Source organism: Amyelois transitella, chromosome 29 (assembly GCF_032362555.1).
Source record: "Amyelois transitella isolate CPQ chromosome 29, ilAmyTran1.1, whole genome shotgun sequence".
Lineage (NCBI taxonomy): Eukaryota > Metazoa > Arthropoda > Insecta > Lepidoptera > Pyralidae > Amyelois > Amyelois transitella.
This window is the reverse complement of record NC_083532.1, coordinates 394,723-422,268: the sequence shown is the minus strand read 5'-3', so window position 1 is coordinate 422,268 and position 27,546 is coordinate 394,723. Positions and strand designations below refer to the sequence as shown.

The 27,546-nt window shown below is 36.2% G+C and overlaps 2 protein-coding genes across 4 annotated transcripts in view; both read left to right on the top strand.

The window, feature by feature from the left end:
• The window catches only part of LOC106140357 (mediator of RNA polymerase II transcription subunit 16), a 33,193-nt gene extending 13,222 nt beyond the window's left edge, over nucleotides 1-19,971 (top strand). Inside the window, exons 13-20 of the mRNA XM_060952638.1 lie at nucleotides 10,114-10,200; nucleotides 10,921-11,083; nucleotides 12,651-12,784; nucleotides 15,044-15,183; nucleotides 15,716-15,819; nucleotides 18,872-18,975; nucleotides 19,208-19,348; nucleotides 19,855-19,971. Coding sequence (XP_060808621.1) covers nucleotides 10,114-10,200; nucleotides 10,921-11,083; nucleotides 12,651-12,784; nucleotides 15,044-15,183; nucleotides 15,716-15,819; nucleotides 18,872-18,975; nucleotides 19,208-19,348; nucleotides 19,855-19,891 — 910 coding nt within the window. The 3' untranslated portion in view covers nucleotides 19,892-19,971. The remainder of the gene's footprint in view (nucleotides 1-10,113; nucleotides 10,201-10,920; nucleotides 11,084-12,650; nucleotides 12,785-15,043; nucleotides 15,184-15,715; nucleotides 15,820-18,871; nucleotides 18,976-19,207; nucleotides 19,349-19,854) is intronic.
• LOC132903746 (piggyBac transposable element-derived protein 4-like) lies at nucleotides 2,237-7,272 on the top strand. 3 transcript variants are annotated; one of them, XM_060952640.1, is made up of 4 exons: nucleotides 2,237-2,535; nucleotides 4,136-4,270; nucleotides 4,350-4,436; nucleotides 4,629-7,272. In XM_060952640.1, exon 4 carries the CDS (start codon nucleotides 5,243-5,245, stop codon nucleotides 6,827-6,829), a length of 1,587 nt encoding a protein of 528 aa, XP_060808623.1. In that variant the 5' UTR covers nucleotides 2,237-2,535; nucleotides 4,136-4,270; nucleotides 4,350-4,436; nucleotides 4,629-5,242; the 3' UTR covers nucleotides 6,830-7,272. The 3 variants fall into 3 exon arrangements, with proteins under 3 accessions (XP_060808623.1, XP_060808624.1, XP_060808622.1); XM_060952639.1 differs by lacking the exon at nucleotides 2,237-2,535 and having other exon boundaries at nucleotides 3,931-4,270; XM_060952641.1 differs by lacking the exon at nucleotides 2,237-2,535 and having other exon boundaries at nucleotides 3,930-4,270; nucleotides 4,350-7,272.
• Nucleotides 19,972-27,546: the final 7,575 nt, after the last annotated feature.

Below are 27,546 nucleotides of genomic sequence, written 5' to 3'. Positions count from 1 at the left end.
TAGTTATAATTAGATTTAAGTTATGTGACGTCAATAAGTGATACCTTGTGTCCAATTTTGAAAATAAATCTATTCTATTCTATTCTTAAGCTTATCCTTTAGGAAGTGTGAGCGGGACTGCTGGAGTGGGAAGGCCTAGATACATACATACATACATAAAATCACGCCTCTTGAAGGCCTAGATAGATACATACATACATACATAAAATCACGCCTCTTGAAGGCCTAGATAGATACATACATACATACATAAAATCACGCCTCTTGTAGGCCTAGATAGATACATACATAAAATCACGCCTCTTTCCCGGAGGGGTAGGCAGAGACTACCTCTTTCCACTTGCCACGATCTCTGCACACTTCCTTCGCTTCATCCACATTCATACAAGCTCGGCGGTTTCGGGCACTCTTGACCTGACCTTTCACTAGAACGTCTCCGATTTGATCAAGGCACGTTCGTCTAGGCCAGAGAGTTCCAAACTTATTTTGTCTACTGCCCACTTTGAGAATAAATAAAAAATAATTTTTGCTTTCTATTATTCATTCTAAGTGTCCCTCTATCCATTTCAGTCAAAAATACTAAATGTACAGACAAAATATTTTTACTGTTTTATTATATGTATAGACTAGCTTCCCCCCGCGACTCCGTCCGCGCGGATGTCGGTCTTCGCGTAGATGGATTATTTCTCCATTTTATTTTCAGTCCGGTCAATTTAGACCAAAAAATAGAAATGAAGCTACATTAATTCCCATCAAGCTGAAAATGAGTATAATTGTTTAAAACACAATCAAAAGCATTATTTCAAAATTTAGGGCGCCATGCCACCCTAAATGATATAATCCTCCGTGCTCTTGCCACCATCCATGTTCCAGCCGTTCAAGAACCAAACGGTCTGGCTTGGGATGATGCCAAGAGACCGGATGGTATGACTTTGGTACCCTGGAGATTGGGGCGGCCTTTGGTGTGGGATGCTACTTGTGTCGACACACTTGCGCCGTCTCATCTTCAGGTTACTAAATCTAAGGCCGTTCTGCTTCAAATGAGGCAAAAAACCTCAAAAGGCGCAAATATGTAGTTATCGGTAATATCTATACTTTTGAACCTTTTGGGGTAGAAACTCTGGGACCGGGGGGCCTATCTGCCCATCAGCTTTTCCGACAATTGTCGAAAAAGCTAATTAAGGTATCCCTTGACCGGAGGGCTGGAAATTATCTAGCTCAGAGAATCAGCATTGCCATTCGAATTGGCAATGCTGCCAGCCTTCTGGGCACATTCCAGCATGTTGATGCTATGCAAGGACTGTACAATTTATAAATTAAATTTTAGTTTGTAGTCATCTTTTTTCTTTCTTTTTATAAGTAGTTTTAGTTTTGATTTGATTATTGCATTGAATTTGATAATTGTAATCTCTATTATTGTCCTAAGATGATTTTCTTCACTTAGGGTTATTCTATTTTTTTTTAATAATAAATGCGAAAGTTAGTCTTGAGTGCCACTGCGTAGTGAAAACACGTGTTTATTCTAACCTATTTCAGACTTTTTCAAGTTTAATAATAAAAATATTAAAAAAAACGCGCTAATAGTACACTACCTCAGAGGTGGCGTGGAAACGTGTGCATATTATGACGCTTGCAACTTTTTGCATCGTCATATCTCAGAAACGGTAGCTTTGTTGAAAAAAATTATTGATACCTTTTTTATAGATAACTTTATGATCTACAATTTATGTCTGAGGTAATTTTCCGATTTGAAAAACTTACCGTTTTAAAGAAAATTGCGATACACCCATTTTTTACCTTTGACCGTGAGTAAATTTTTTTCCTTAAACCGGAATCATGGGGAATTTTGAAGTAATGCTTTTGATTGTGTTTTAAATAATTATACTCATTTTCAGCTTGATAGGAATTAATGTAGCTATGTAGTATTTTTTTATAGTCATTAGTAGCGGCCCGCTTGTGCAGCAAACGGTTCAAGCCAAAGCCGACTTTCGGCGCTACAGGTTACGGCGCTAAATCCACTGCGGGTAACGCAACGTGTGTTCGCGGTTCTACAGAACAACGTCTATGGATAAACTGAAAAATTAAGATTTTTTTTTCTTCGTATTTTTTCGGGATAAAAAGTATCCTATTTTACGCCCAGGATAATAAGGTATAATTATACCAAGTTTCATCAAAATCAAACCGTTAGTTTTCACGTGATGCCTGAACATACAGACAGACAGACAAAAATTTTTTTAACCCTTCGTAAGCTTTAGGCCGTATCCGGGCATGTACTAGGAATGCTTTGTTCCGGATCCGTCCAAATGCACTCGTCGTAGTTTTTACACAAATATAATATCTAATAACAAGAAATAAGGTGTTTTATTATTTGAAATGTATTTCTAACGAATGAAGCCGTCATAGACAACTGTCAAATATGAATTTCATCCGTTCATTTAGCTAACCAAGTCATTTCAAATTGTGACTTCGTTGTGTTGCAAAGTGACTGAAGAACGTGTGAGAAAACTCGTCTTTTTTGGCTGTAATTACAAACAGGTATGTAAATGTTTTTATTTCGTTATTATATAGTTACTTTCGAAGCAATTACGTGTAAAAGTTTATAGATTTAGTAAAAAAAGAAGGATTTTAGCTTTTTCAAAAGTAGATGGAGTGTGTTACATATTTCTTTCGTGTTAGTTTATGCATTATATCCAATACCTCTGTAATGGATATAATTGGTTTTAGATAGTAAATTTATTATACTATTGAAATACACTAACTTTTTTACAATAAATACATGGATTTTGTAAATATCTTATATTTTTCAAGACTGAGAATCCGTTACACGCACACATACGCACTATGTCCGCCATCTTACTTGTGTCGTACACTGTCTGTGTATTGTATCGCGACGCTAATATACAGCATGCTTTCAAAAGCCTCTGTGATTTATTCATTGATTGAAACTAAATCTACGAAATTTATTTTATTGGTTTTAGTCAAAATGTCGTTTGGTTTTGATGACATGATGTCATGATAGTTGGGAGATGGTATACAGGATCTACGCTCCGGTAACTCGTATCGCGCTGTGTTTTAGCTCGTTAGTTTTGTCTCCGTGAGCACTTTCTGATGAAGTGACATCGAGGGTCTGATGATGCAGTCGGAAGGTGGTATACAGGATCTACGCTCCGGTAACTCGTATCGCGCTGTGTTTTAGCTCGTCAGTTTTGTCTCAGTGAGCACTTTCTGATGAAGTGACATCGAGGGTCTGATGATGCAGTCGGAAGGTGGTATACAGGATCTATGCTCCGGTAACTCGTATCGCGCTGTGTTTTAGCTCGTTAGTTTTGTCTCCGTGAGCACTTTCTGATGAAGTGACATCGAGGGTCTGATGATGCAGTCGGAAGGTGGTATACAGGATCTACGCTCCGGTAACTCGTATCGCGCTGTGTTTTAGCTCGTCAGTTTTGTCTCAGTGAGCACTTTCTGATGAAGTGACATCGAGGGTCTGATGATGCAGTCGGAAGGTGGTATACAGGATCTATGCTCCGGTAACTCGTATCGCGCTGTGTTTTAGCTCGTTAGTTTTGTCTCCGTGAGCACTTTCTGATGAAGTGACATCGAGGGTCTGATGATGCAGTCGGAAGGTGGTATACAGGATCTACGCTCCGGTAACTCGTATCGCGCTGTGTTTTAGCTCGTCAGTTTTGTCTCAGTGAGCACTTTCTGATGAAGTGACATCGAGGGTCTGATGATGCAGTCGGAAGGTGGTATACAGTATACAGGATCTACGCTCCGGTAACTCGTATCGCGCTGTGTTTTAGCTCGTTAGTTTTGTCTCCGTGAGCACTTTCTGATGAAGTGACATCGAGGGTCTGATGATGCAGTCGGAAGGTGGTATACAGTATACAGGATCTATGCTCCGGTAACTCGTATCGCGCTGTGTTTTAGCTCGTTAGTTTTGTCTCCGTGAGCACTTTCTGATGAAGTGACATCGAGGGTCTGATGATGCAGTCGGAAGGTGGTATACAGGATCTACGCTCCGGTAACTCGTATCGCGCTGTGTTTTAGCTCGTTAGTTTTGTCTCCGTGAGCACTTTCTGATGACATCGATGTCTGGTTTGAATACATGCTAATAATTTTATTTTATTGACAGATTAAAATGGAACCCCAAACCCCAAGTACTTCCAGAAGCATGTTTGTCGGCTTGGAGGTGACTAGAACTCCTCAGGGATCCCTTATTCGGGGCAGAGATGTAGTCTTGGAGACATCTGGATCAGGGAGGATTAGAGTATGTTATTTTCCAGTTTTGTTAACTTTCCCTTTTACTTTAAAAACAAAAACTGATTATTTCGTATATTTTATTACAGCCTTGGCGGCCCCAAAATTTATCTGTGGAAGGCGAAGCCATAGAGATCGTGGATGAGTTGGTCCATGGCGGCGAAAAAGTAGCTGCTGTAAGAATGGTTTTCTTTTTTTTGATAACTTTAGTAGATGTTCAACTTTTTTTTAACTACCAAGATAATAATATGTCGAGATGTATACTAACTTATTGCTCACTTATTGATGTCTATTGTAAGGATTATCGAAACAAAATATTACCTATTATCACAACATGCAATGTTATTTACAAAATAATTATTTTTTAGGTACCAGAGGAACGTACGAAAGGTCAGCCGCGTAATCTTTTTGGCCGAGAACCTGTAAGTTTCATTTTCATAACACTCTTTGAAAGTATAAATTACTTGCATTGAGAAAGGGATTTTTATTTATTGCCGCTCTCATCGTGCACCGGACTATCTGATAGAAATCTAGTCCATCCAGTAACTAAGGTAATGTAACTAAGGGTGTTTGGTTTGTGCTTCAATAACACAATTCTGCTAAAATTGGCAATGCGGTATGAATGTATTGTAACTTCATTGATATAAAGGTGTTTGGTGTATGCTCAATAACGTAATTCAGCGAAATTGGCAATATGGCATGAATATATTGAAAGTTAATTGAATAAAAATGAACAGGAATCTCTATTCCTGTTCATCGTTGGGATACACTAATTATTCCTTTTTATAAAAATATTGTGGTTGGCATCTCTAACAATACCCGCTTTTGTTATGTTTGTGTGTATGCTTGCATGTGGTTTAGGGTTTGGTTTTTTTAATAGGATGAAGACATACTGGATCCTGAGCTGGCTGAAGAATTAGCCATCGACTCTGGAAGTGATGAGGATGCCGAGGAAGAATTGACTCTCGATCAGTTACAGCAGATGTTGGAATCAGATGACGATTTTATTGAAGATGAAGTTAGTGAGGAGCCATTGACTTGGTCATCTGATTTTAACGAATTTAGAGGGGTCAGGGAGGACTTCAACGAAGAAGCTGGTCCTAAAATTGAGGGAACAAGTCCTTTAGGCTTGTTTACTCAAATTTGGGACCAGCCTCTGATGGATTCTATTGTCCACGAAACGAATCATTACGCTTGGGAAACAATAACCGGTTTCTTTGAAACCGGAGACTCCATGCCAAGTAAATCTCGCATGAACGACTGGGTGGAAACTTCGGTTTCCGAACTATATAGGCTTATAGGTGTGATGATATTTATGTCAATATGTGTAAGAAGTAGGTTAGAGGAATATTGGATGACGGGTGTGATGGGTATGCCGGAGTTTCGAAAACTGATGTCAAGGGATCATTACGTAATGCTCTTAAAATTTTTGCACTTTACTGATAACAACAACATACATGTACAGGGGCGTGATAAGAAAATAGCTAAAATAAAACCTATTATAGATTATTTAAATAAAAAATTCCAGTCCATTTACGTGCCTCACAGAGAAGTATCGATAGACGAATCGTTGCTGCTTTGGAAGGGTCATTTAAGCTGGAAACAATGCATTCGTTCCAAAGCAGCTCGATTCGGTATCAAAAGTTATGAACTCTGTGAGGCCGTAACTGGATACGTAGTAAATTTAATTTTGTATGCCGGCAAAGGCACGACAACTGCAGAAACGGTTTACGGGTTTACTACATCCACTGCCAAAATAGTCCTTGAGCTTTTCAAGAACTATTTAGGCAAGGGATATACCCTGTTCATGGACAATTTTTATAATTCTGTTCCTCTGACCCAATTTCTAAAAAAACATAAAACTGACGTAGTCGGTACTCTGAACCGTCGCCGAAAAGACACGCCCGTAGAAATCCAAAATTTGCAGGATAAAAGGATGGCTAGGGGTAGTGTGGTAAGTAGACACTGTGGTGATGTATCCGTCATAGCATGGAAAGATGTGAAGCTTGTCACCACTGTATCTACTTACCACAAAACAGATATGGCTCCAGGGCACAGGGCTGGCCAACCCTGCTCCAAACCAGTCGTGGTCCATGAATATAATAAATACATGGGAGGCGTCGATCTCAAAGATCAAAAGCTAAGCATGTATTTATTAGAAAGAAAGAGGGGAATCAAATGGTATATTAAAGTTTTTAGACGTCTTTTAAATATATCTATTTTAAATGCATATATTATATATTGTGCTAACATTGGCCAGCATAAAAAAATGACTCACCGCCAATTTCGTTTCAAGCTTGCTGAAGAGCTCTGCTTAGAATTCGGACAAAACGTCTCCTCACGTTCGCGCCAGGTCCCCATCCCCACCTGTAGCAGGCTGAACAGGGATTTTAATCATTTCCCTGTTCATAATGAGGTGACCGAGGAGCGAACCAAAAAACAAGATAAATTTAAGAGGGGACGTTGTGTTAGATGCAGGCAAAAATGTAACATCGCGTGCAGTCATTGCACGGTGTATATTTGTGTTGGCCAATGTTGGCTTGAGTATCATACTTTAGAAAATCTATAGTTTGTAAATTACTTCTGTAGTTACATATATATAAAATATATAATTAAATATTATCTATTTATTTATATTAGTTATATATTTATATAAAATGTGTGATGTAGTAGTCAACACACCAGACTGCTACTTCCAGGTCTCGGGTTCGATCCCCAGTCAGGTCAAGTTGGTAAATTATCTTTTTCATATTGACTTCTGATCTTGGGTGTTTATCTATTTATGTATACATTATTTTATTTTTAAATATTAATATTAGGATTATTGTTTAAAAATACTTTTTTCTCTTTGATCCCTTCTTTCTTAGGACTGCACTGGTTTGGTCTACGGGTTATAAGATACATAGAATGAATATACAAATAAAATAAAAAAAAAAAAAATTCAAAGCCCTTCAGGCGAGTAGGCGACCAATACTGTTGAAAAGAGTTTCTTTCGGCGTTTCTTCTCTTGCAGTGGTCGGTTACGAAGCGCTAGTAGTCTTTAGCTTTGAAAGAATTAATAATTTTAAATTTGAGTTTTGAATACATATCTATTTAATTTATCTAAATCGATAATTTTTACATGTAATTTGACGTAAAAAAGTGCCTACAAAGGCCTATTTTCTGAATAAACGTTTGAGTTTGGTTACAGTCGGCTTGAGCTCGATCGAACGCATGCGTGTTTTGAGTCCAAACATGCTTTGTTTAAAATTTAAGTTGACGTCATTTAGAGACACTGCTGCAGTGCAGTTTGGTGCCTATTCTTCTGTTATCCTATTCTTCACTTGCGCTTCTGAATTTGTGTAAACTTTTTTGCATATGAATATTCTGCAGACTGTTTAAATAACACCCTTTTAAAACGTTGTTGTTATCAGTAAAGTGAAATGATGGGAATCTAAAATTTCGATTCCTACGCAAAATTTTTTTGTTTAATTTGAATTCATAATTCATTAAAAATAAGTATTTTTTTTTACAAAACAACCGACTTCAACACTATTCCCTATCTCAAAAATTACTGAACCGATTTTGATGAAAGTATTTTTTTTCAATAAGTCTTTATATATTACATAGTTCTTATCATTATAGATTTATTGAAAAAAAAAACTTATCAAAAACAGTTCAGTAATTATTTTTACAAAATTGTAATTTTATTTTTATTTTTTCATTGGTAAAAATAATTCCTAGTATGTACTATGAATCATTGGTAAAAATAATTACTAGTATGTACTATGAATTGAATAGGTTTAGAGTAGTGGAAACCAATAAACATTGTACATTTTTGTATTCCAATAAAAGAAACATTTTAATCAACATTTTATTTTTATTTTTACAAGACACTCTTTTCCAAATTACTAACGTGCACAACTAAAAACAAACATCCTGTAGATATGCCCAGATCCGACCTAAAGCAGTTAGACAAACATTGACAGTGGACGGATACGGCCATCAGCAGTTAGGCGTTAACCACATGCCGCCATTTTGTCCAGATACGGCCATCAGCAGACAAGCAAGGCAAACAAGTCACGCACACAGACATACATTTTTCTAGTTTTTGGCTATGGTTTTTCGCTCATTTTCTCTAGGCAAGCTATATATGTCTGATATAAAAACGAAACTACAATTTTTCGTGTTTGCCACACTGCCCTTACAGTTGAGCAAAGACAAATGTAAGTGAATGAACGAGCCAATTGAAAAAATGATAGTTTTCTAGGTAAGTTTTCAGTTTTTAGTAGAAATATACTATTTTAAGACATTTAGATACATTTTACTTGTTGTTTTGTGAAGCCAAATACATTATTTACGATTACAATGCCTCAAATAAATCTACATTTCAATATTTTCATGGTAATAGAAGTATAAAGTTTGCGTTGTAGAAGTTGCAAAATGGCGAAATCGTGATTCTTACTGGATTATTTGTGAAGACGATTTTAGAGAATTTTACTTGGGACATAATAACTTTTTGGCACCATTAAATTCCTCAATTATTGGACTTTGTGGAATAGTAAACAAAAACAGAATATATGAAAGATGTAAATTGCAAAATCAGTAAAATATTTACAATGGATAATTTTTCGGTAAGTTTTGAATTCAGTGACCTAAATATAATAAACGCAAGTGTTTTTTCGCATCAAAATTTATTGCATATGATTCTTCATTTATATATCTTTAAAAAAAAATAAATTTTTGGGTAGGTCCCAAATAATTATATACAGATATACAACAAAATCTAAGACACTGCGCGCCCGTCCGCCGCGGCGCTTGAACGCCGCAGACGAGGTGCGCAGTTTGCGTATAGCCGCCGCAGCTGAAGGGTTAATCACATTTTTGTGTTTGGTATCGATCCAGTAACACCCCCTGCTATTTATTTTTTCAATATTTTCAATGTACAGAATTGACCTTTCTACAGATTTATTATATGTATAGATTACATGCGGTGGCAGCTGTCAAAAACTAAATAGACTAAAGGACAATAGGCTATTTTACACCATGTAAAAAAAAAATATAAAAATGCACGTATCTTATAGATTTTGTAAAAAATAAAAGAAAAACATCGATCATTATTCATAAAAGTGCAATATGGATTTTATAATTCAATTTAAAAAATCCTCTTTTTTAATCTGTTCTTCAAAAGTCGAAAACGCTATCCGCCATGTTGGGTACTGACGTGACGTCATACTTTTAGTAAACAAATATCGAATCGAAAACATATTGATGATGTCAGGCTCTGTTTATTTTGAAATTTCTATCACGTTTTTGGGTTTTTACTCTTTAATAATTTAATAGAATCATGGAAGACGGTTTTGTGAAAGCAGACAATATAAATCTACCGAGGATTAATACGTTGATGGTTTCTCATTTTAATATCACTTGGCAGTGGAATCCACAATTTTTCTGGTGTTTTTATACTTGTATTCTTGCATTCAGGAACAAGACACCAACAATATGTATTGTAATTCATTATTACAAAAATCTTTTTACTTTAGTCTTACGTAGAGCCGTATTGTTTACTAAAAGTATGACGTCACGAGTCAAAACAGCATGGCGGATGGCGTTTTCGCGCGAAAATACAAAATCATAAATAATAAATCGTTTTTAGAGCACTTTTCGGCTTCAAAAAATTTTAATAAAAATTCTATAGATATAACACAGTCTCAGGATTGATTTAAAACAGTTTTCAAAAAAGAGTGTTATAGCCTATTGTGATAATTGGTTTTTTAAATAAAATAATTTTGATGTACATTACACACTTTTTCTATTGTATTTTTATATGTTTTGATATTGTTGATTGAAACATTTGATTTTTTGTTTTTGCAGATTCACTGAGAATTTCCAAAGACAGCCGCCGGCTTTCCAACAATTCTACTATCACAGCTGGCTCAAACTTAGAATAGCGTTATGCAGGTACTTACATACATATAGTCACGTCTATATCCCTTACGGGGTAGACAGCCAACAGTCTCGCGAAGACTTAAAGGCTACGTTCAGCTGTATGGCTTAATGATGATAATAAGATATACCTTGTATCCAATTTTGAAAATAAATCTATTCTATACTGTTAAATAGTTTGGCGGCCTTTGTGGCTCAGCAGTAGTACGCTTGTCTGTGACACCGGAGGTCCCGGGTTCGAATTGACCCGGGTCTTGGATGTTTATCTATATTAGTATTTATTATAAAATATAGTATCGTTGAGTTAGTATCTCGTAACACAAGTTTCCAACTTACTTCGAGGCTGACTCAACCAGTGTAATTGGTCCCGTATATGTATATATATATATTTACTAGCTGTGCCCGCGACTCCGTCCGCGTGGAATAGTTTTTTGGGCATCATTGAAGCCCTCAATAGTCAATAATTTTCTTCGTTTTTGTCACATTTTCCATTATATCTTCGCTCCTAATAGTTGCTTCCTCAATAAATGGTCTATTCGACGCAAAAAGAATGTTTCAATTCGAACCAGTAGTACCCGAGATTAGCGCGTTCAAACAAACTCTTCAGCTTTATAATATTAGTATAGATATAGTATCGTTGAGTAACACAAGTTTCCAACTTACTTCGAGGCTGACTCAACCAGAGTAATTGGTCCCGTATATATATATATATATATTTATTTATCTTACACCCAGACTGGTGCCGTCCGGGCAGACGGCGGCGTCGTGGCTGGCGTGCCTGCAGAGCTGCCTGGGCGGCTGGGCGGCGAGCGGCGCGGCCGTGCGCCCCGACGAGCGCCCCGACGCCGCGCCGCTCGCCGCGCTCGTCGCCAGCGAGCATGCGCACGACCAGGAGAAGGTTGTTGTGTGTTATTGTGTATTCAAAAATTTTTATTCATTACTAGCGGCCCGCCCCGGCTTCGCACGGGTGGACATATTTTTGTGTTTTATATTTTGAAATAAACAAAGAGTAAAAACAAATTTATGCCTATGTCACTTTTGAAGGTCTATTCTATATCTGTGCCAAATTTTATCAAAATCGGCAAAAGTTTTTGAGTTTATTCCACACAAACATACAAAAATACAAATCTTTCCTCTTTATTATTAGTGTGGATTTTAGGATACTTAATAGGCATGATGACATTTTTTTTTTGTTTTGGTGTTAATTTTGTTTCACAATAACTAAAACATTGGTCAAATAATGGCACCAATAAACAATAAACTACCCGAGATATACGAGGTAGCATAACACATTATTTTGACGAGTCCAAAACGCCCCGTACAAAACTCTACTCAAGTGTGACGTCACAACTGAGTTTCTTGTTCGCGTCATGCACTTTATTTGTATGGCAGCTACCTTAATTATTGCGTTTATGGATATGATGTCTTAATGAAAGTTATTTCATATTTTTGTTTATTCACTCCTGGCATAGTTATCGTACTACTATTATAAAGGCGAAAGTTTGTATGGATGTTTGTTACTCTTTCACGCAAAAACTACTGAACCGATTACCATGAAATTTGGTATGTAGATAGCTGAAGACCCAGAATAACACATAGGCTACTTTTTATCCCAGAGTTCCCGCGGGATTGATAGGGTTTCCATGCGGACGAAGTCGCGGGCGGCCTCTAGTCCTACTACTATTATAAAGGCGAAAGTTTGTATGGATGTTTGTTACTCTTTCACGCAAAAACTACTGAACCGATTACCATGAAATTTGGTATGTAGGTAGCTGAAGACCCAGAATAACACATAGGCTACTTTTTATCCCAGAGTTCCCGCGGGATTGATAGGGTTTCCATGCGGACGAAGTCGCGGGCGGCCTCTAGTTTTAAATAATTTTGAATTTTTTAAATGGACTTTCCCATCATACTTTGAAAACATTATAACTAAAAATTCACATAACGGATTTAATTACGTGTATTCTATCATGTTATGCACTAATTAATAATGTTTTAAGACCTAGTCATCATCCCTATTGTCAAAACGTTTGGTATCACAACATTGGTTGACGTCAAACGACGTATACTAGAGTTTTGACGGCCTCTGTGGCGCAGCGGTAGTACGCTTGTCTGTGACACCGGAGGTCATGATGAGGAACGAACTTTTTCTGATTGGCATGGATCTTGGATGTTTATACATACATATGGTCACTGGTCTATATCCCTTGCCACCAAAAGACTGAAAGGAAATGTTCATCTGTTTGGCTTACGTAAAAGGCGACTAAGGGATAAGCTTATAAACTTGGAATTCTTCTCTGAGGCGATGGGTTAGCAACCTGTAATTACTTGAATCTCAATTCTATCATTAAGCCAAACAGCTGAACGTGGCCGATCAGTTTCTCAAGACTGACTGGCTGTGTCTAGCCCGTACGTGATTTTATGTGATTGTGTGTATGTATAAACCGATTTCTTATTTTCCCCAGGCGCTGTTGACCCTCGAAGCTCGTACGGAGCCGTCATCTGAAGCTTTGAACCTACAACCCCTACGTCGTATACTGCAAAGGGCTTTAGACACGGCACTGACTGCGTTATGCGCAAAACACAGCAATCAGACGCAGTAAGTTCACATCGGTGTCACTAGATGGCGTTGTATCGGAACGCAGTAAGTTTGTGTGTGCGTTCCGTTAGATGGCGTTGTTCTGAATTTTGACCCGTGTCCGCTTGCGGTCTTTAGACACTGACCACAGATAATAATATGTACTGACGCAATCAGACGCAGTAAGTTCACATCGGTCTCAATAGATGGCGTTGTATCAGAACTCTGTGAGTTTGTGTGTGAGTTCCGTTAGATGGCGTTTTTCTGAATTTTGACCTGCGACCGCTAGCGGTCTTTATACACGGCACTGACCACAGATAATAATATGTACTGACGCAATCAGACGCAGTGAGTTCACATAGGTCTCAATAGATGGCGTTGTATCAGAACTCAGTCAGTTTGTGTGTGAGTACCGTTAGATGGCGTTGTTCTGAATTTGTACCTGTAACCGCTTGGGGTCTTTAGACACGTCACTGACCACAGATAAGAATATGTACTGGCGCAATCAGACGCAGTAAGTTCACATCGGTCTCACTAGATGGCGTTGTATCGGAACGCAGTGAGTTTGTGTGTGCGTTCCGTTAGATGGCGTTGTTCTGAATTTTGATCTGCGACCGCTAGCGGTCTTTAGACACGACACTGACCACAGATAATAATATGTACTGACGCAATCAGACGCAGTAAGTTCACATAGGTCTCACTAGATGGCGTTGTATCAGAACGCAGTGAGTTTGTGTGTACGTTCCGTTAGATGGCGTTGTTCTGAATTTTGACCTGTGACCTCTAGCGGTCTTAAGACACGGCACTGACCACAGATAATAATATGTACTGACGCAATCAGACGCAGTAAGTTCACATCGGTGTCACTAGATGGCGTTGTATCAGTAATCAGTCAGTTTGTGTGTGCGTTCCGATAGATGGCGTTGTTCTGAATTTTGACCTGTGACCTCTAGCGGTCTTTAGACACGGAACTGACCACAGATAATAATATGTACTGACGCAATCAGACGCAGTAAGTTCACATCGGTCTCAATAGATGGCGTTGTATCAGAACTCAGTGAGTTTGTGTGTGAGTTCCGTTAGATGGCGTTGTTCAGAATTTTGACCTGTGACCGCTTGCGGTCTTTAGACACGGCACTGACCACAGATAATAATATGTACTGGCGCAGTTAGACGCAGTAAGTTCACATCGATCTCACTAGATGGCGTTGTATCGGAAAGCAGTGAGTTTGTGTGTGAGTTCCGTTAGATGGCGTTGTTCTGAATTTTGACCTGCGACCTCTAGCGGTCTTTAGACACGGAACTGACCACAGATAATAATATGTACTGGCGCAATCAGACGCAGTAAGTTCACATCGGTCTCACTAGATGGCGTTGTATCAGAACTCAGTGAGTTTGTGTGTGAGTTCCGTTAGATGGCGTTGTTCTGAATTTTGACCTGCGATCGCTTGCGTTCTTTAGACACGGCACTGACCACAGATAATAATATTTACTGGCGGAATCAGACGCAGTAAGTTCACATCGGTGTCACTAGATGGCGTTGTATCAGAACGCAGTGAGTTTGTGTGTGAGTTCCGTTAGATGGCGTTGTTCTGAATTTTGACCTGTGACCGCTTGCGGTCTTTAGACACGGCACTGACCACAGACTATAGGCTTATATGTATACTTGGGATTCTTCTTTCAGGCGATGGTCTAGCAACCTGACACCATTTGAATCTCAATTCTATCATTGAGCCAAACAGCTGAACGTGGCCTTTAAGTCTTTTGAAGACTGTTTTAGCTCTGTCTACCGCGCAAGGGATAAAGACGTGATTATAAGTTATGTTATATATGTATGTATTGTTTTCATACATACATATAGTCACATCTTTATCCCTTACGGGGTAGACAGAGCCAATAGTCCCGAAAAGACTGAATGGCCACGTTCAGCTGCTCGGCTTAATGATGGAATTGAGATCCAAATAGTGACAGGTTGGCTAGCCCATCGCCTAAAAAAATGGATCGCAATTTTATAAGCCTATACATACATAAATAAAATCACGCCTCTTTCCCGGAGCGGTAGGCAGAGACTACCTCTTTCCACTTTGCAACGATCTTCCTACTACGAACTTCCTACGCTTCATCCACATTCATAACTCTTTATGCAAGCTCGGCGGTTTCGGGCACTCTTGACATTTTATAAGCCTATCCGTTATTATCGAGACTGTTGTCTCTGTCTACCCCGCAAGGGATATAGACGTGACCATATGTATGTATGTATGTATCCGTTATTGTTTTCAGATACTCATTAATATCGGATCCCACCGCCGTGACCCTGCTCCGGAAGCTGGTGGTCCTCGCGAGAGCGTGCGGCCGCGGCGGAGACGTCCTGAGCAGGGCTCTCGCCAGAGTGGCGCAGAGCGGGAAACACGATCAGAACGGTGAGTGTGTGTGTGTGTGCGCGTGCGCACGTGATCTCGTATGTCACATCATTTAAATCTAATTATATCTACTACCGCTTGGTGCTGTTTGGTCCCCGGCACCAATACAAAAAAGAATATGACCACTCCATCTCTTTCCCATGGATGTCGTAAAAGGCGACTAAGGGATAGCCTTACAAACTTGGGATTCTTCTTTTAGACGATGGGCTAGCAATCTGTCACTATTTGATTGAATCTCAATTGTATCATGAAGCCAAACAGCATGAACGTGGCCTATCAGTATTTTCAAGACTGTTGGCTCTGTCTATCCCGCAAGGGATAGACAGAGCCAACAGTCAGCCAGACGTGACCATTTGTAGGCCTATCCCTTAGTCGTCTTTTACGACATCCATGGTAAAGAGATGGAGTGGTCGTTTTCTTTTTTATATTGGTGCCGGGAACCACACGGTGCTTTGGTTTTTTGTTTTTTTTATTTGTGTGTGAAATAAAGAGTTATTCATTCATTCATTCATTTTGTAACGTGCGCAAACAGAGGAGTGCCTGTTGCTCGCCGCTCAGCTGTCGGCGCCGCGCGTGTGGGAAGCGCTGCCGCGGTGCTGCGTGTCCTACAATGGCGGCAGGGGCTGGCCGCTTTACGTGAGTCTTCATTGTCTAATTTCTTTATAGTGCCGTGTGGTTCCCAGTACATTGGAATAGGAGCAATTCACGACTGACAAATGGATGTCGCAAAAATTGTAATAAACTTGGGATTTTTTTTGCAAGCGATGGATTTCAATAATGTGCAGCTGGACGTGGTCTGTCTTTTCGAGGCTGTTGGCTCTGTCTATCGGGATATAGAAGGGACTATATATGTATGTTCTCTCTAGAAATCTTGCCAGAGTGGAGCCCGAGGTACGCCTTTGACCATGATTCTGGATTGGGTGAGTCAAGTTTTTAAACGAAGCGACTACCGTCTGACTAACGCTACCTTTTACAGGAGAACCCAGCTTAGATAATTATTTGCCACACGCGTAACTAAGGAACGTAATGCACTTAAAATTAATTTATATTAGGAAAGTTTTTTATCTTATCCAATATGTAATAGCTTTTTTTACCTTTAATTCATTCTCTTCTGGATCGTTAGGTCCGTTCCGTAAGTTTTACTACCTCAGTGACGCAGTTAGTGCAATCTTGATACAATATTAATTTAACACAAACATTATTACACGACTTTTTGATTTTCCAAACGGTGTATGTTTAAAAAACTTTGGCCCAGAAAGACTTACATGAATGAATCATCATAATTTTGTAAAGTTTTGAAAAACGGCGCGAAATATTTACCAATGGACAATTAGGACGCCATGTTGAATTCTACTTTAGTGATGAGAAATTGTCTCGATTTATGTTTGTCGATTATGTTTTAAATCATTCGCGATAGAAATAAATTTTGTAAATTGAAATTAAATTAAAATAAGCAATATTGAGTGTCTCTTATTATGAAAGAGTGACAATATTTTCTTGTCTCTATCTGGGGCATTCCATGGTGACGGTCGGGACATTTTAACTCTCTTTTCTATGTACTTAAACACATATTTTATTTATATTGAACAGTACACAATAGATATGAACAGTAATATAAAATTCAATAAGTTAGCTCTAATTTACCTGAATTTCACGTGTTAAGATTATATTTTTCATTGAAAAAAAAAGTGTTACAAATTGTGACGGTCGGGACTCTTACTTAATAATCTACTCCAGATTTACAACTACTTATGAAAGTTTGTAAGAAACTGTTAATGATATTAGTCCAAATAATTATGTGTGTATACTTAAAGGTTAAAACTTTCGATACTTACAGATCTGTTCGAAATTAAATTATAATTTTCAACAAAATTCTGATTTGAAGAATGTGACGGTCGGGACAAGCCGATGTGACGGTCGGGATAAGTAGCAAATGAACAAAAATGCATGTATTTTTTATACCTTTATTAACGGTTGTTACGAAAAATATGGCGAAAAAGTTTTAAAAAAGTTAAAACGTTAAAAAAAAAGTTAGGTCATGCCTCGAAAACATCAATGTTTTCATTGAATTCATAAAAAATTCGGTCTCCACTGGTATGGATGGTTGGCTCTGGTAGCACCTTAATTATTTCTGACATCATTACGTATGCTACATCGCTGGGATTACTTATAAATTGTTTTGCTTCATCTCCTTTAGAAACATTTTTCATGTACATCACCTTTACTTCGGAATCTTCCTCTGGAGGTCCCTGACAAATAGCGACGTATCTATAAATTTTATTTTTTCTTTTTGCATTTTCTACCCTTACTAACTACCATGCTGAATAGTGTTTTCGTGCGTCATACTTGGACCTGGTGCTAATGGTACCTCATCATCATCTCTTGCACATAACGAAGGCCCAATGTTGAGCGATTTATCGCTAGAGACATCTGAATCATCTTCGCTTCTTGGTCTTGGTTTTTCTTAGCTTCTATTCTTCTTTTCCTACTTCGTTCCTTCTCCTTCTCTAACAAAAGCTTTCTCTTATCTGGGTCTTCTTTTTGTCTGGCCCTAGACAAACGTTTTCGCTCTGCCGCGTCCATAGGCATCTAAAATTATACCACAACCACTTCATGCCATGCGAAATAAAACCAAAAACTAATAAAGCCAACACAAAACTAATCATATTTTGGATATACAAGCGATATAAGGGATATTTGCACAAAAACAAAAATTTTGCTAGCATAGGATCATGACGGTAGGGTTTGTGACGGTCGGGACTGTGACGGTCGGGACATACCTAAATATTAATGTCTAAAAAGCCCAACGGCCCATAGCTACTTTAAAATGTATACAATCACTCAATTTCTATCCATTCGTTACTTACAAAGCACACATTTTATCATAAGCAATCGTTTTTGAGGTTAGAATTTACAAAATTGAATCAAACTGTGACGGTCGGGACACAAGTCTGGTTACCAAATTTTGTTTAATATCATAGAACATAACTTACCGTTTTGCTTCGTATTTTTTGCCGTAAATCTTTAATAATATATCAATTTGCTCACGTTGACAACGCGCCGATTCACAAACAAAATGGCCGAAATATTTACTTTTAAAACCATAGACAATTACTCTATGCATTGAGCTTGACTACATCCGGTGTTGCTATTGAGCAAAAACAGTAAAAATGCAGATTTTCACGAAAAAATAAATCTGTTTAGTAAGGTTAAGATTATGTACTGTTATTCAAAAGGCATATTCTAACATAATTTTCACTTTTATTTTTTTTTGTTTGGTGTCACTTACCTTGGAATGCCCCATCTGTCTTTCTCAGATACAACAAAAATGCTTAAAAATATTGTATTTCTTGATGGTAGTATAACGTTGTAGACAATGTGTATTCGTCCATGATTTAGATTTAAGAGATCTATATTTGTACATTGACGTCCGATGAAACTGCTGCAGTGTAGTTTGTTCCGCCGCTTCTTCTACACATGCGCTTTGGAAGCGGTAGTATTTATAATTAGATTTAAGTGATGTGACGTCAATAAGTGATACCTTGTATCCAATTTTGAAAATAAATCTACTCTATTTCTATTCTATTCTATTCGTTGTGTCTGACGTAATGGCAAACGCTAGGTTAAGTCAGACATGAAGAAAATAACCTCATTGTGATTGACAGTGTCGCTTATGTTTTTGTTGCAGTTTGAGTATGGCGTTGAGCCAGAAGCCTTGCGCTGCGCCCCAGAGCCACCGAACTTTGCTCAGGGCGATACAATCAATCCTTCAACGCATATGGATGCTATTAGGTATGTTTTATTTATAAAATATTGTTATATACACAGTGCTGATACTAAATAGTATCCTATATTTGTGGTTACCTGGAAGAGATTAATGCGATGAGGCCACCTTTTATACATTACCATAATATTTATACATATATAAGTAGGATTAATTTATTGTTATAATTTTATGTATAATAAAGGGTTTATATATATATGTGTGTATAATAAATTCCAATAAAAATGTATTGTTCTCCAGATACATGTACCTGGGCGGCGGCGGTCGCCCGGCCCACTGGCGCCAGTGCTCGCGCTGCGGCTCGCGCTCGCTGCCGGCCGCGCAGCCCGCCCGGCATCCGCTGCAGAGGGCGTACGACGCCAGGTTCCTGCTCGCTTGCAGGTCAGTATTATTTAACACACATACATTCATACATACAGGTGGCAAAACTCTTGAAAAGACTGAATGGCCACGTTCAGCTATTTGGCTTAACGATAGAATTGAGATTCAAATAGTGACAGGTTGCTAGCCCATCGCCTAAAAAAGAATCCCAAGTTTGTAAGCCTATCCCTTAGTCGCCTTTTACGACATCCATCGGAAAGAGATTGAGTGGTCCTATTCTTTTTTGTATTGGTGCCGGGAACCACACGGCATATATATTCAAGTTCAAAATATCACGTCTATAATATAGGCTTATAAACCTTGGGATTCTTCTTTTAGGAGATGGGCTAGCAACTAGTCACTATTTGAATCTCAATTAAATCATTACCGAATAGCTGAACGCGGCCTTTCAATCTTTTGATTATTTACTGATGAGTCTGTCAACCCTGCAAGGGATATAGACGTGATTATATGTTATGTTATTCATAATAATGTCTTTTAATATAGTGTTTGTTCTTAATTTTCAGATGTGGTGGCAAGTGGACTCTGTTCTCCAATGTTTAGCTGAATCTTCATTAGACATAAAATAATTTATAATAAGTTAAATGTAAATAAATTTATTAATAAAATTTCTGCCTTTTTGTGACATTATAACCTGTAGCTATTGATTAATATATGAGTCAGAGGAATAAAAGTGAAACATTTTCCTTACGTTATTTTTGAAAGTCTTCCTCGTGCGGGGTAAATAAAGACGTGATTCTATGTATGTATGAGAATGAAAATTTGTACGTATGGCTGTGTCATATATAATTTGTATGGAGATAATTTCAAGAAGTTTTTTCTGGCCTGTACCATAGAGTTCTCAACGATAAGACGCCATATTTTTTTTATCTTTATTTATCCTGGCTGTTTATTAAAAATTAAATGGAATTGTTATTGTCCCTTTAAATAAGCGTAACGAAAATAGCTGTGTCAAGGTAACTTTTCACTCAGATGAGTGCTAGCCGAGATAACCCTGTATTTTGTGAAATCTTAAACTCAAGAAATTTTTACGCCTTGACCTTGCAAATTATCACTACTATCATGCATGGTAACTATTGGCTCATGTGTAATCTGTCTATGTAAAATTATGAAAATTGGGCCCTGTACTCTGTAAAACATTTATCACCAAGATAGTAGAATATACTCCTCCTCCTCAAGGCATTCCCTCACTAGTGAGGATCGTGAGTCCGACGGAAGCGCTACAGCAATCTTCTCCATCTACTGTGAGCTTCTGCATGATGGAAAGCTTCCCCGTGGTCTTTTACCATCCAAGTTCCAAGTAATTAATTTTTTTTTTTATTTTATTATTAGGAGAATATTCCAAATCTATAATTTGAAAGCAAAGCAGATTACCATCTTTATCCTCTTAGTGTCTACCCGCGAGCCTCCTATAACAAGGTCGAGCTCATAACACGGGAAAATCAAGAAAACGGGCGCTCCTTTTCAAAAGCGACACAGACTATGGTGAAAAAATAAGTTATTAAACTAAGTACCTATCATGTACAATTTTACGAAAAATTTTAAGATCCAAAAGCTAAATTGATCGACTACGAAATTGTTGGTTGTGTCAATCACTAGTGTCGTTGCGAGAATCGTTGCGAAGCTTGATTTCTGCGACTGCGTTGTTGAAATTGTGATTTTTGCTTCTAAAAACGCAACGAGATTATTAGTGCAATTGTTTTTACTAATAAGTAAACTTATAATTATATAAATGGCAGACAAAAAAGGTATTTACACGCTTCTTTTGCTATTTTCTTTGTTCGTTTTCTCGAGTAATGTTGACATGTGTAACGTCATTGAAAGGCCTTGATTGTGAAGTATTTGCCTATTTTGTTAATTTTTACAAAATTTTTAAAGATTATAATCCTATAATTACATAGATCAAGGCACTTTTTCAATGCTGGTTGGATAAATAAGAAGTCCGAATTTGTAGATCGATAGTGGCTGATTTTCCAAGATGGACGGCTTCTTCTGACCAACCCTCTACTTAGGCGGGGTAATAACGTAATAAATGTATTCCGTAACCGTCTACTCAAAAACTTTAATTCCGAATAAGGAATCATAATCCTTTCCGTTAAGCTTGATTTCATATGGTGCCCCCTTTTGCTCATTAATTTTAGTATTCATAATTTCTTTGATAGGAATTATATAGGTACTTACCCACCTCTTGGATAGGTATTATGAGGTACTAAAATCATGATATTTTCGAGGGTAAAACTAGACTGTCATACTTAGGACATGTCAATGTAGGTCACAAGACATAATATTGCATATATAATTAGGATCATTAGAAGGAATTAAAGTTAACAAAATTCGCTTTAGCTATAATTTGTAACAAAAGCCTGTCTATATCATGTCCGTAAGCAGGTTCTTTGAGTATTAAATTTACCATTAATGAAAAGAAGAATATACTCAGTACTCAATTATTTATTGCATTCCATGAGCTTACACACCTATATAATCACGTTTATATCCCTTGCGGGGTGAATACCATAAGAGATGAGTTTAAATGGTGACAAAAAATAAATATAGGCCCTGTCACACACAACAATTACACTGAATAGAGGAAATTGCACACAAAATATTTTAATGTCTTATTTTTTTTGTGTTATGTTGTTATCTATGGAAATTATTAATACTGTATACCCATTTTTATTGTGAATTTGAGTGAGTTGTTGAAGATGCAATGAAGATAATTACAGGATGATTGGATAAAAATGTAGCCATAGTGAAATTTGTGGCAACTGCCCCAAATATACTAGCCAAAACACAACAAGAAGATAGTACCAATAACTTAAATTTTTTCTGCAATTTGTTATACTTAATTATTATAAAGAAAATATACCGAAGCAAGTGAAAATGGGCATTTTGGAAGGTTGAACATAATGTTCCTTCTTTAAAGGCTTCTTTGCTGGTCTAGATGTGAAGAAAATACATAGCCTATAGAAATATAATATAGAAAGTATATATCTCTAGGAAAGATGTGTGCACACAGTATGTATGTCAGGAGTATGTGCCTGTATATATATTTTTTTCTACAAACTTATAAGAACATCCGCCCAGAATTTATAAGACTACATTAGTAATGCGACCTTGACGTTACACATGTTTGTATGCTTGCAAATAATATGAATATCATTTAGAAAATTTATACTTACAAGAGAAAATCAGTTCAGTGAGAATATTATATGTCACTGAGACTGTTTTTTTTGTATTCGAAAGTCACGGATCAATAACAAAAATATGTTTTTTTTTTGTTAAGAATTTTTAAAGAAAAGTCTGTGTTGTGTTATTTTCTCATTATGCGTAAAAAACATTTTTAGTTATGATGAACTGAACAATTTTTTTTTAGCCTTTGTTCTAAGAAAAAGGTACTATAATATTAAAAAAAAACATTAAAAAACAAAAAATAACACGACCTGACTAGTAAATTACTTTCTTTTTTTTTTGGCCAGTTTGGTCACCCTACTCCATGTTTTGTGACTTTTGTATACATTTTTGCGGGTCTAAAAGAACTTTATGATAATAAAAAGTTTCCCACACCCCTCCCCGTCCCAGCCGCCGCCCCCCCTCTGCAGGAGCCGCCGCGCCGCCAGCGGGGCCGTACGGCAGTCGACTAATGTATCATGTAAAGAATCACACAGAATTTTTCTTTCTTTTTATTTTTCTTTTTTGGAAACATAGTTAAAGAGAGAATAATATGATATGTGCGTATCGAAGTGTGGACGATCGTATGTCTTATTGATTTAATGTAACCTCTTTTAATGGAGGTTTGATTGCTCAACAAATTTTTAATAGGTAATAAAAATTCATTTTCCTCCAATTTAATTTTTTTTTTAGAATTCTTATATTCTTTTCATTGGAAGTATATCCAATGTGTTATTAATTCACTATTTTAATTTTTCCATCGTTTGATGGATCATCTTCTGATTTTAAGAAGTTTGTTAGTAACCTAAATTGATATTTACTCTGAATCACTTAAAAAGTATATTTTTTTTATAATACTAATTTCAATTTTGTGTATCTTACTGAATCTGTCAAAAAATTTACCAAGTTACTAAGATAAAACCAAAATTAAATAAGAAATTGTATATTTATTTAATGTAATTGAAAAAAGAAACATGTGGCAGTCTTAACTAGGGCGACCATTAACTTTTTTAAATCCGTAATTTGAGCCATCAACCTTCTGTTTTGTTTTTTCGACCTGCCTGACCAGGGAATATGTCTGTCAATAAATAAAAACATAAGTATATAAATAAAAAACTATTTTGTACTTTTCTGGGAGGACTTGAGTTTGGTTATGAAGCTAATCTGTTGGCTGTACAGTAGATGTTATTGCTTGGATTTGTATAGTGTAATGTTTTTAAGTCCTCTTTGAACAGTGTAAGACGTATTCCTTTGTCAGGCATTAGTTAACACTTAAAAAAATAAGTTGTCTAAGAATAGTGTACTGTCTATTTTTTTTTTCTTCTAAAAAATTATAAAGCAAACATATAGTTCTTTATTAAAATAGACAGGACTTCTCCACTTTATATTACTTATCATTTAAATTTAATTGGTGTTTTTTACGCTGAAAGTTTTTATTTTTCTCATTTTCTATAAACATTTCGTTCACAGCTTATTTTTTATTGATTTTAACACTTTATTTTTATAAAAATAATAATGACAAAAGTGAGCATTATTTTAAAAAAAATATATCAATATATTTAGTCATTATTATTTACAATTTTGCTAGTATTTATTGCACATCAAACATGAAGGCAGAATAAAAATAATTTCAAAATTTTTAATAAATCAATAAAAATATATTTTTCGGCCTTTGTGTTAATTCCCTGTTGCTATTTGTTGTAACTGGGGATTATTAAATGTTTGAGTTTGTTTTTTTTTTTTTATTTTACTATTTACATTAAGCTAACTTAGATTACTAGTAAAACATGATTAGTGGATTTATAATAGCATTCATACACAACTGGGGGTTTTAGCAGTTCTTCTAAATTTAAAAACTTGCATATTTTTTTTCTATTTATGGGAATTATATCCCATTAAATAGTTTGTCATTTATCATTTTTTACTAGTTCCGGTTGGGATATTTAAAGGTTTTAAAATCCCAATAATTGCACAAAATAATGTTAGAAATTTTGTGCTCAGTTAAAAATGTAACTTTGGGGTTTTGTAAAAGTGATTTTGAAATGAATAAAATAAACTGGATTATATATTTTTATGGTCTCTTGCGCATTCCCCGATAAAGTTACATCAAATATAAATAATTAAGATTGTGTGTTTAATACTAACATAATAGAAAAAAAAGAACAAAACGCAATGCATTTATATATTTAGTTTTGTTTTTTTTTTAAGATCATGTTCAAGGAAGTATGGTTTACTTTTTTTTATCATTTCCTTGGGCAAATAAAGTTAAGGTGATGGTAAGGCACTAGTGATTTCAGAGTATTTTTAATGTGCCGAACGCAGTTTGTATGTTTAACTACACAATAATGTAAGATTAACATCAAACAGTTTGTGGATTTCTTTTAGATACATTTAGAAATACACAAGCTTAGATAAAAACAACGCTTTCAATTCACGTTATACAATTAATCAGATTTTTTTCTTACTCACTTCTAGCTGTTTTATTATAAAATATGTCGTTTTGGAATGAGCAAAATTAAAACTAAAAATGTGTATAAAAAAAAAGATGATTATAAACTAAAATTAAATTTACAAATAGTACAGTTCAACTTGCGGGAGTGTGCCCAGAAGGGTGGCAGCATTGCCATTTTGAATGTCGAAGCTAATTCTCTGAGCTAGTTAATTTTTACCTCTCCGGTAACGAGATACCTCAATCAGCTTTTTCGACAATTAACCAGATTTTTTTTTTGTGATGAAATATTTTGGAATAATTTAATTTGGATGTTTTTAATTATCAACTATCTCTTTTTAAGTTAAATAATATAATATAAATATCATTTCATAATGCAATTAGAATAAATTATATATGAATTGAAAGGGTTGCTAAAGTTATCGAGGATTGAGTCCTAATGTTAACAGGAATGACACATTGTTAGTGTGTGTGTGATTAGTTTTAAGTCACGTGCGAAGATTATCACTTAGTAAAAAAATAATTGTTGATAGATAAATTTCATATGATTGGTCTAGTCCTTATTTTCCTGTTATTACATCTTTCCAGACGTTACGACTTTTGCGATTTTATTTCCTTTTAATTTTTATCAAAGTTTTTTAGTTATTTAAAAACTATCAAGTGATGATCTTCAATCGTCCAGTTGCCTCTGCCATTTGACATGGCTCGGGCAACGAATGCATGCACTTTAAAGCTTTACTTTGAAGGACAGGGAAGTATGGCAGTACTGAGGTTTTACCTATCTCGAATTTAATTCCAGTTCAACTCACTTCGTCACCGTCTCTAGGTCCCACATAGATTTTGAATTTGTCCCCCTGATTTTTTTTCTTTTACATTTTGTACCCGGAATTTTTCGACGTGTTCTTTACAGGGATCCTGATAAGTGGAGTGATTTTCTGAATATCACTATTGATTTTCTAAAGTATTGATTGGTTGTGCAGACAAAACAACAAATCATTACTTCGCTTTCCGCATAAAAATATTAACGATAAGCTTTTACTATATGACTTTAATATACTGTTTAAAGAAAACGCACCATTTATAGTTTTTATGGTGCCTTTTTGGTAGTCGAATAAGTTAGTAATTAATGTGTTCGGAGGAGGGAGTTACCAGGATTTTTGCGGTTCAAATGGGTATTTTTATTTTTCATATGAAATTTTGCTGTTTAGAGCAGCCGTTTTATTTTTACAGGCATGACGTCATTTCCTCTCATCACGAGCTATCTTTTCTTTAGATTTTAGTTGAAATAGTTTAGCGGCATGTGTGTTGTTGTTATTTATTTTGCTCTTAAATAGTTTTATTGTGTTTTGTCGAGCATGTTTCTGTGTCCTTCAACGCACTCATCATAGTTTTTTTGATTTTTTTTACTGCTTCCTTGCGTAGCTTTTTTTTTAGAAACAGCAAAATAATATGAAAATAATTGTAGATTTACATTGTCTCCGACAATAAATCTTGGTACACTTTAGTTAGATATTTGAATAGTATTATATAATGTCATTTTCAAGGAATGTTCACGAACTGTATACACGTTTTCGATCGTCATTCGGCGATCCTGTTTAAAACTCTGAACTTATGGATTTATACCATTAAAAATACCTTAATTTAATATAGTAATTGAAGCTTTTTAGAAATTTATTATCTTAAAAAATAAGAGATACCTAAGTTCACAGTTGATATAAATAATATTAATGTTTTTTCTCTTAAAGGTCCCTTAATCGTGTGATTGTTTTTGTTATTTAAGACCTAAATGGTCACACTAACTTCTCAGCATATGGCTGCAAAGCCACCAAGCTGGTGTGATCATTATCGGAATGCATTGTACATAACGTTTGGTAGGCATTCGGCAGTTCTACCGAATCGTTGACTAAACCTGCCAAATATTTGTTCGTTCGGGACTTTAGTTATAAATTTCCGAACGTTGCCAATCACGAGTATTTACGAATTTTATTGAATCCTTTATCATTGAAGTAAAAGTTTAAATTTTGTTGTGGGCTATTTTACAACTGGCTTAAGGCTGTCGAATCTCGTGATTGGCCTCTATGTAACGCGTTGTATGGGCATCGCTTGTCGTTAACACTGACGTCAGTGAAACACTGAATGGACGAAATAAGAATAATAATAATAAAAAAGGAAATTTAATTTGATAAAATTCTCTACGTTTGTTCAAATAGATTTTGTTTGAAATAAATTTAGTTGATATAAAATAAAATCCAATCCATAATTGACAATAATTACTTACTACTACTCTTTTAATTAAAATTTCAAGTTCTATTTTCGTTCACGTTCGACCAAACGAGAAGTATTGACATGGTTTTTGGTGACTCTTATTTGCATCGTCTACATATAATTATGCAAGTACGAGTTATTTTTTTTTTTCTAATTAATTTACGTAAAAAAAAAGAAAATATATCCCAGTTTTTCTTCTGTGAACCATGGTAACACTATTTCGTGGCGACCTCACCGCTGCGTCAAGCGTGAATGCTCGGGCTTGGGTTGTGGATTATGCCCACGACTAGAACACGCGTCGACATGGAAATAAAAT

What these genes read in the sequence shown, in the direction of transcription:
- LOC132903746 (XM_060952640.1), top strand. Translation starts at nt 5,243, where the DNA reads ATGTTGGAATCAGATGACGATTTTATTGAAGATGAAGTTAGTGAGGAG.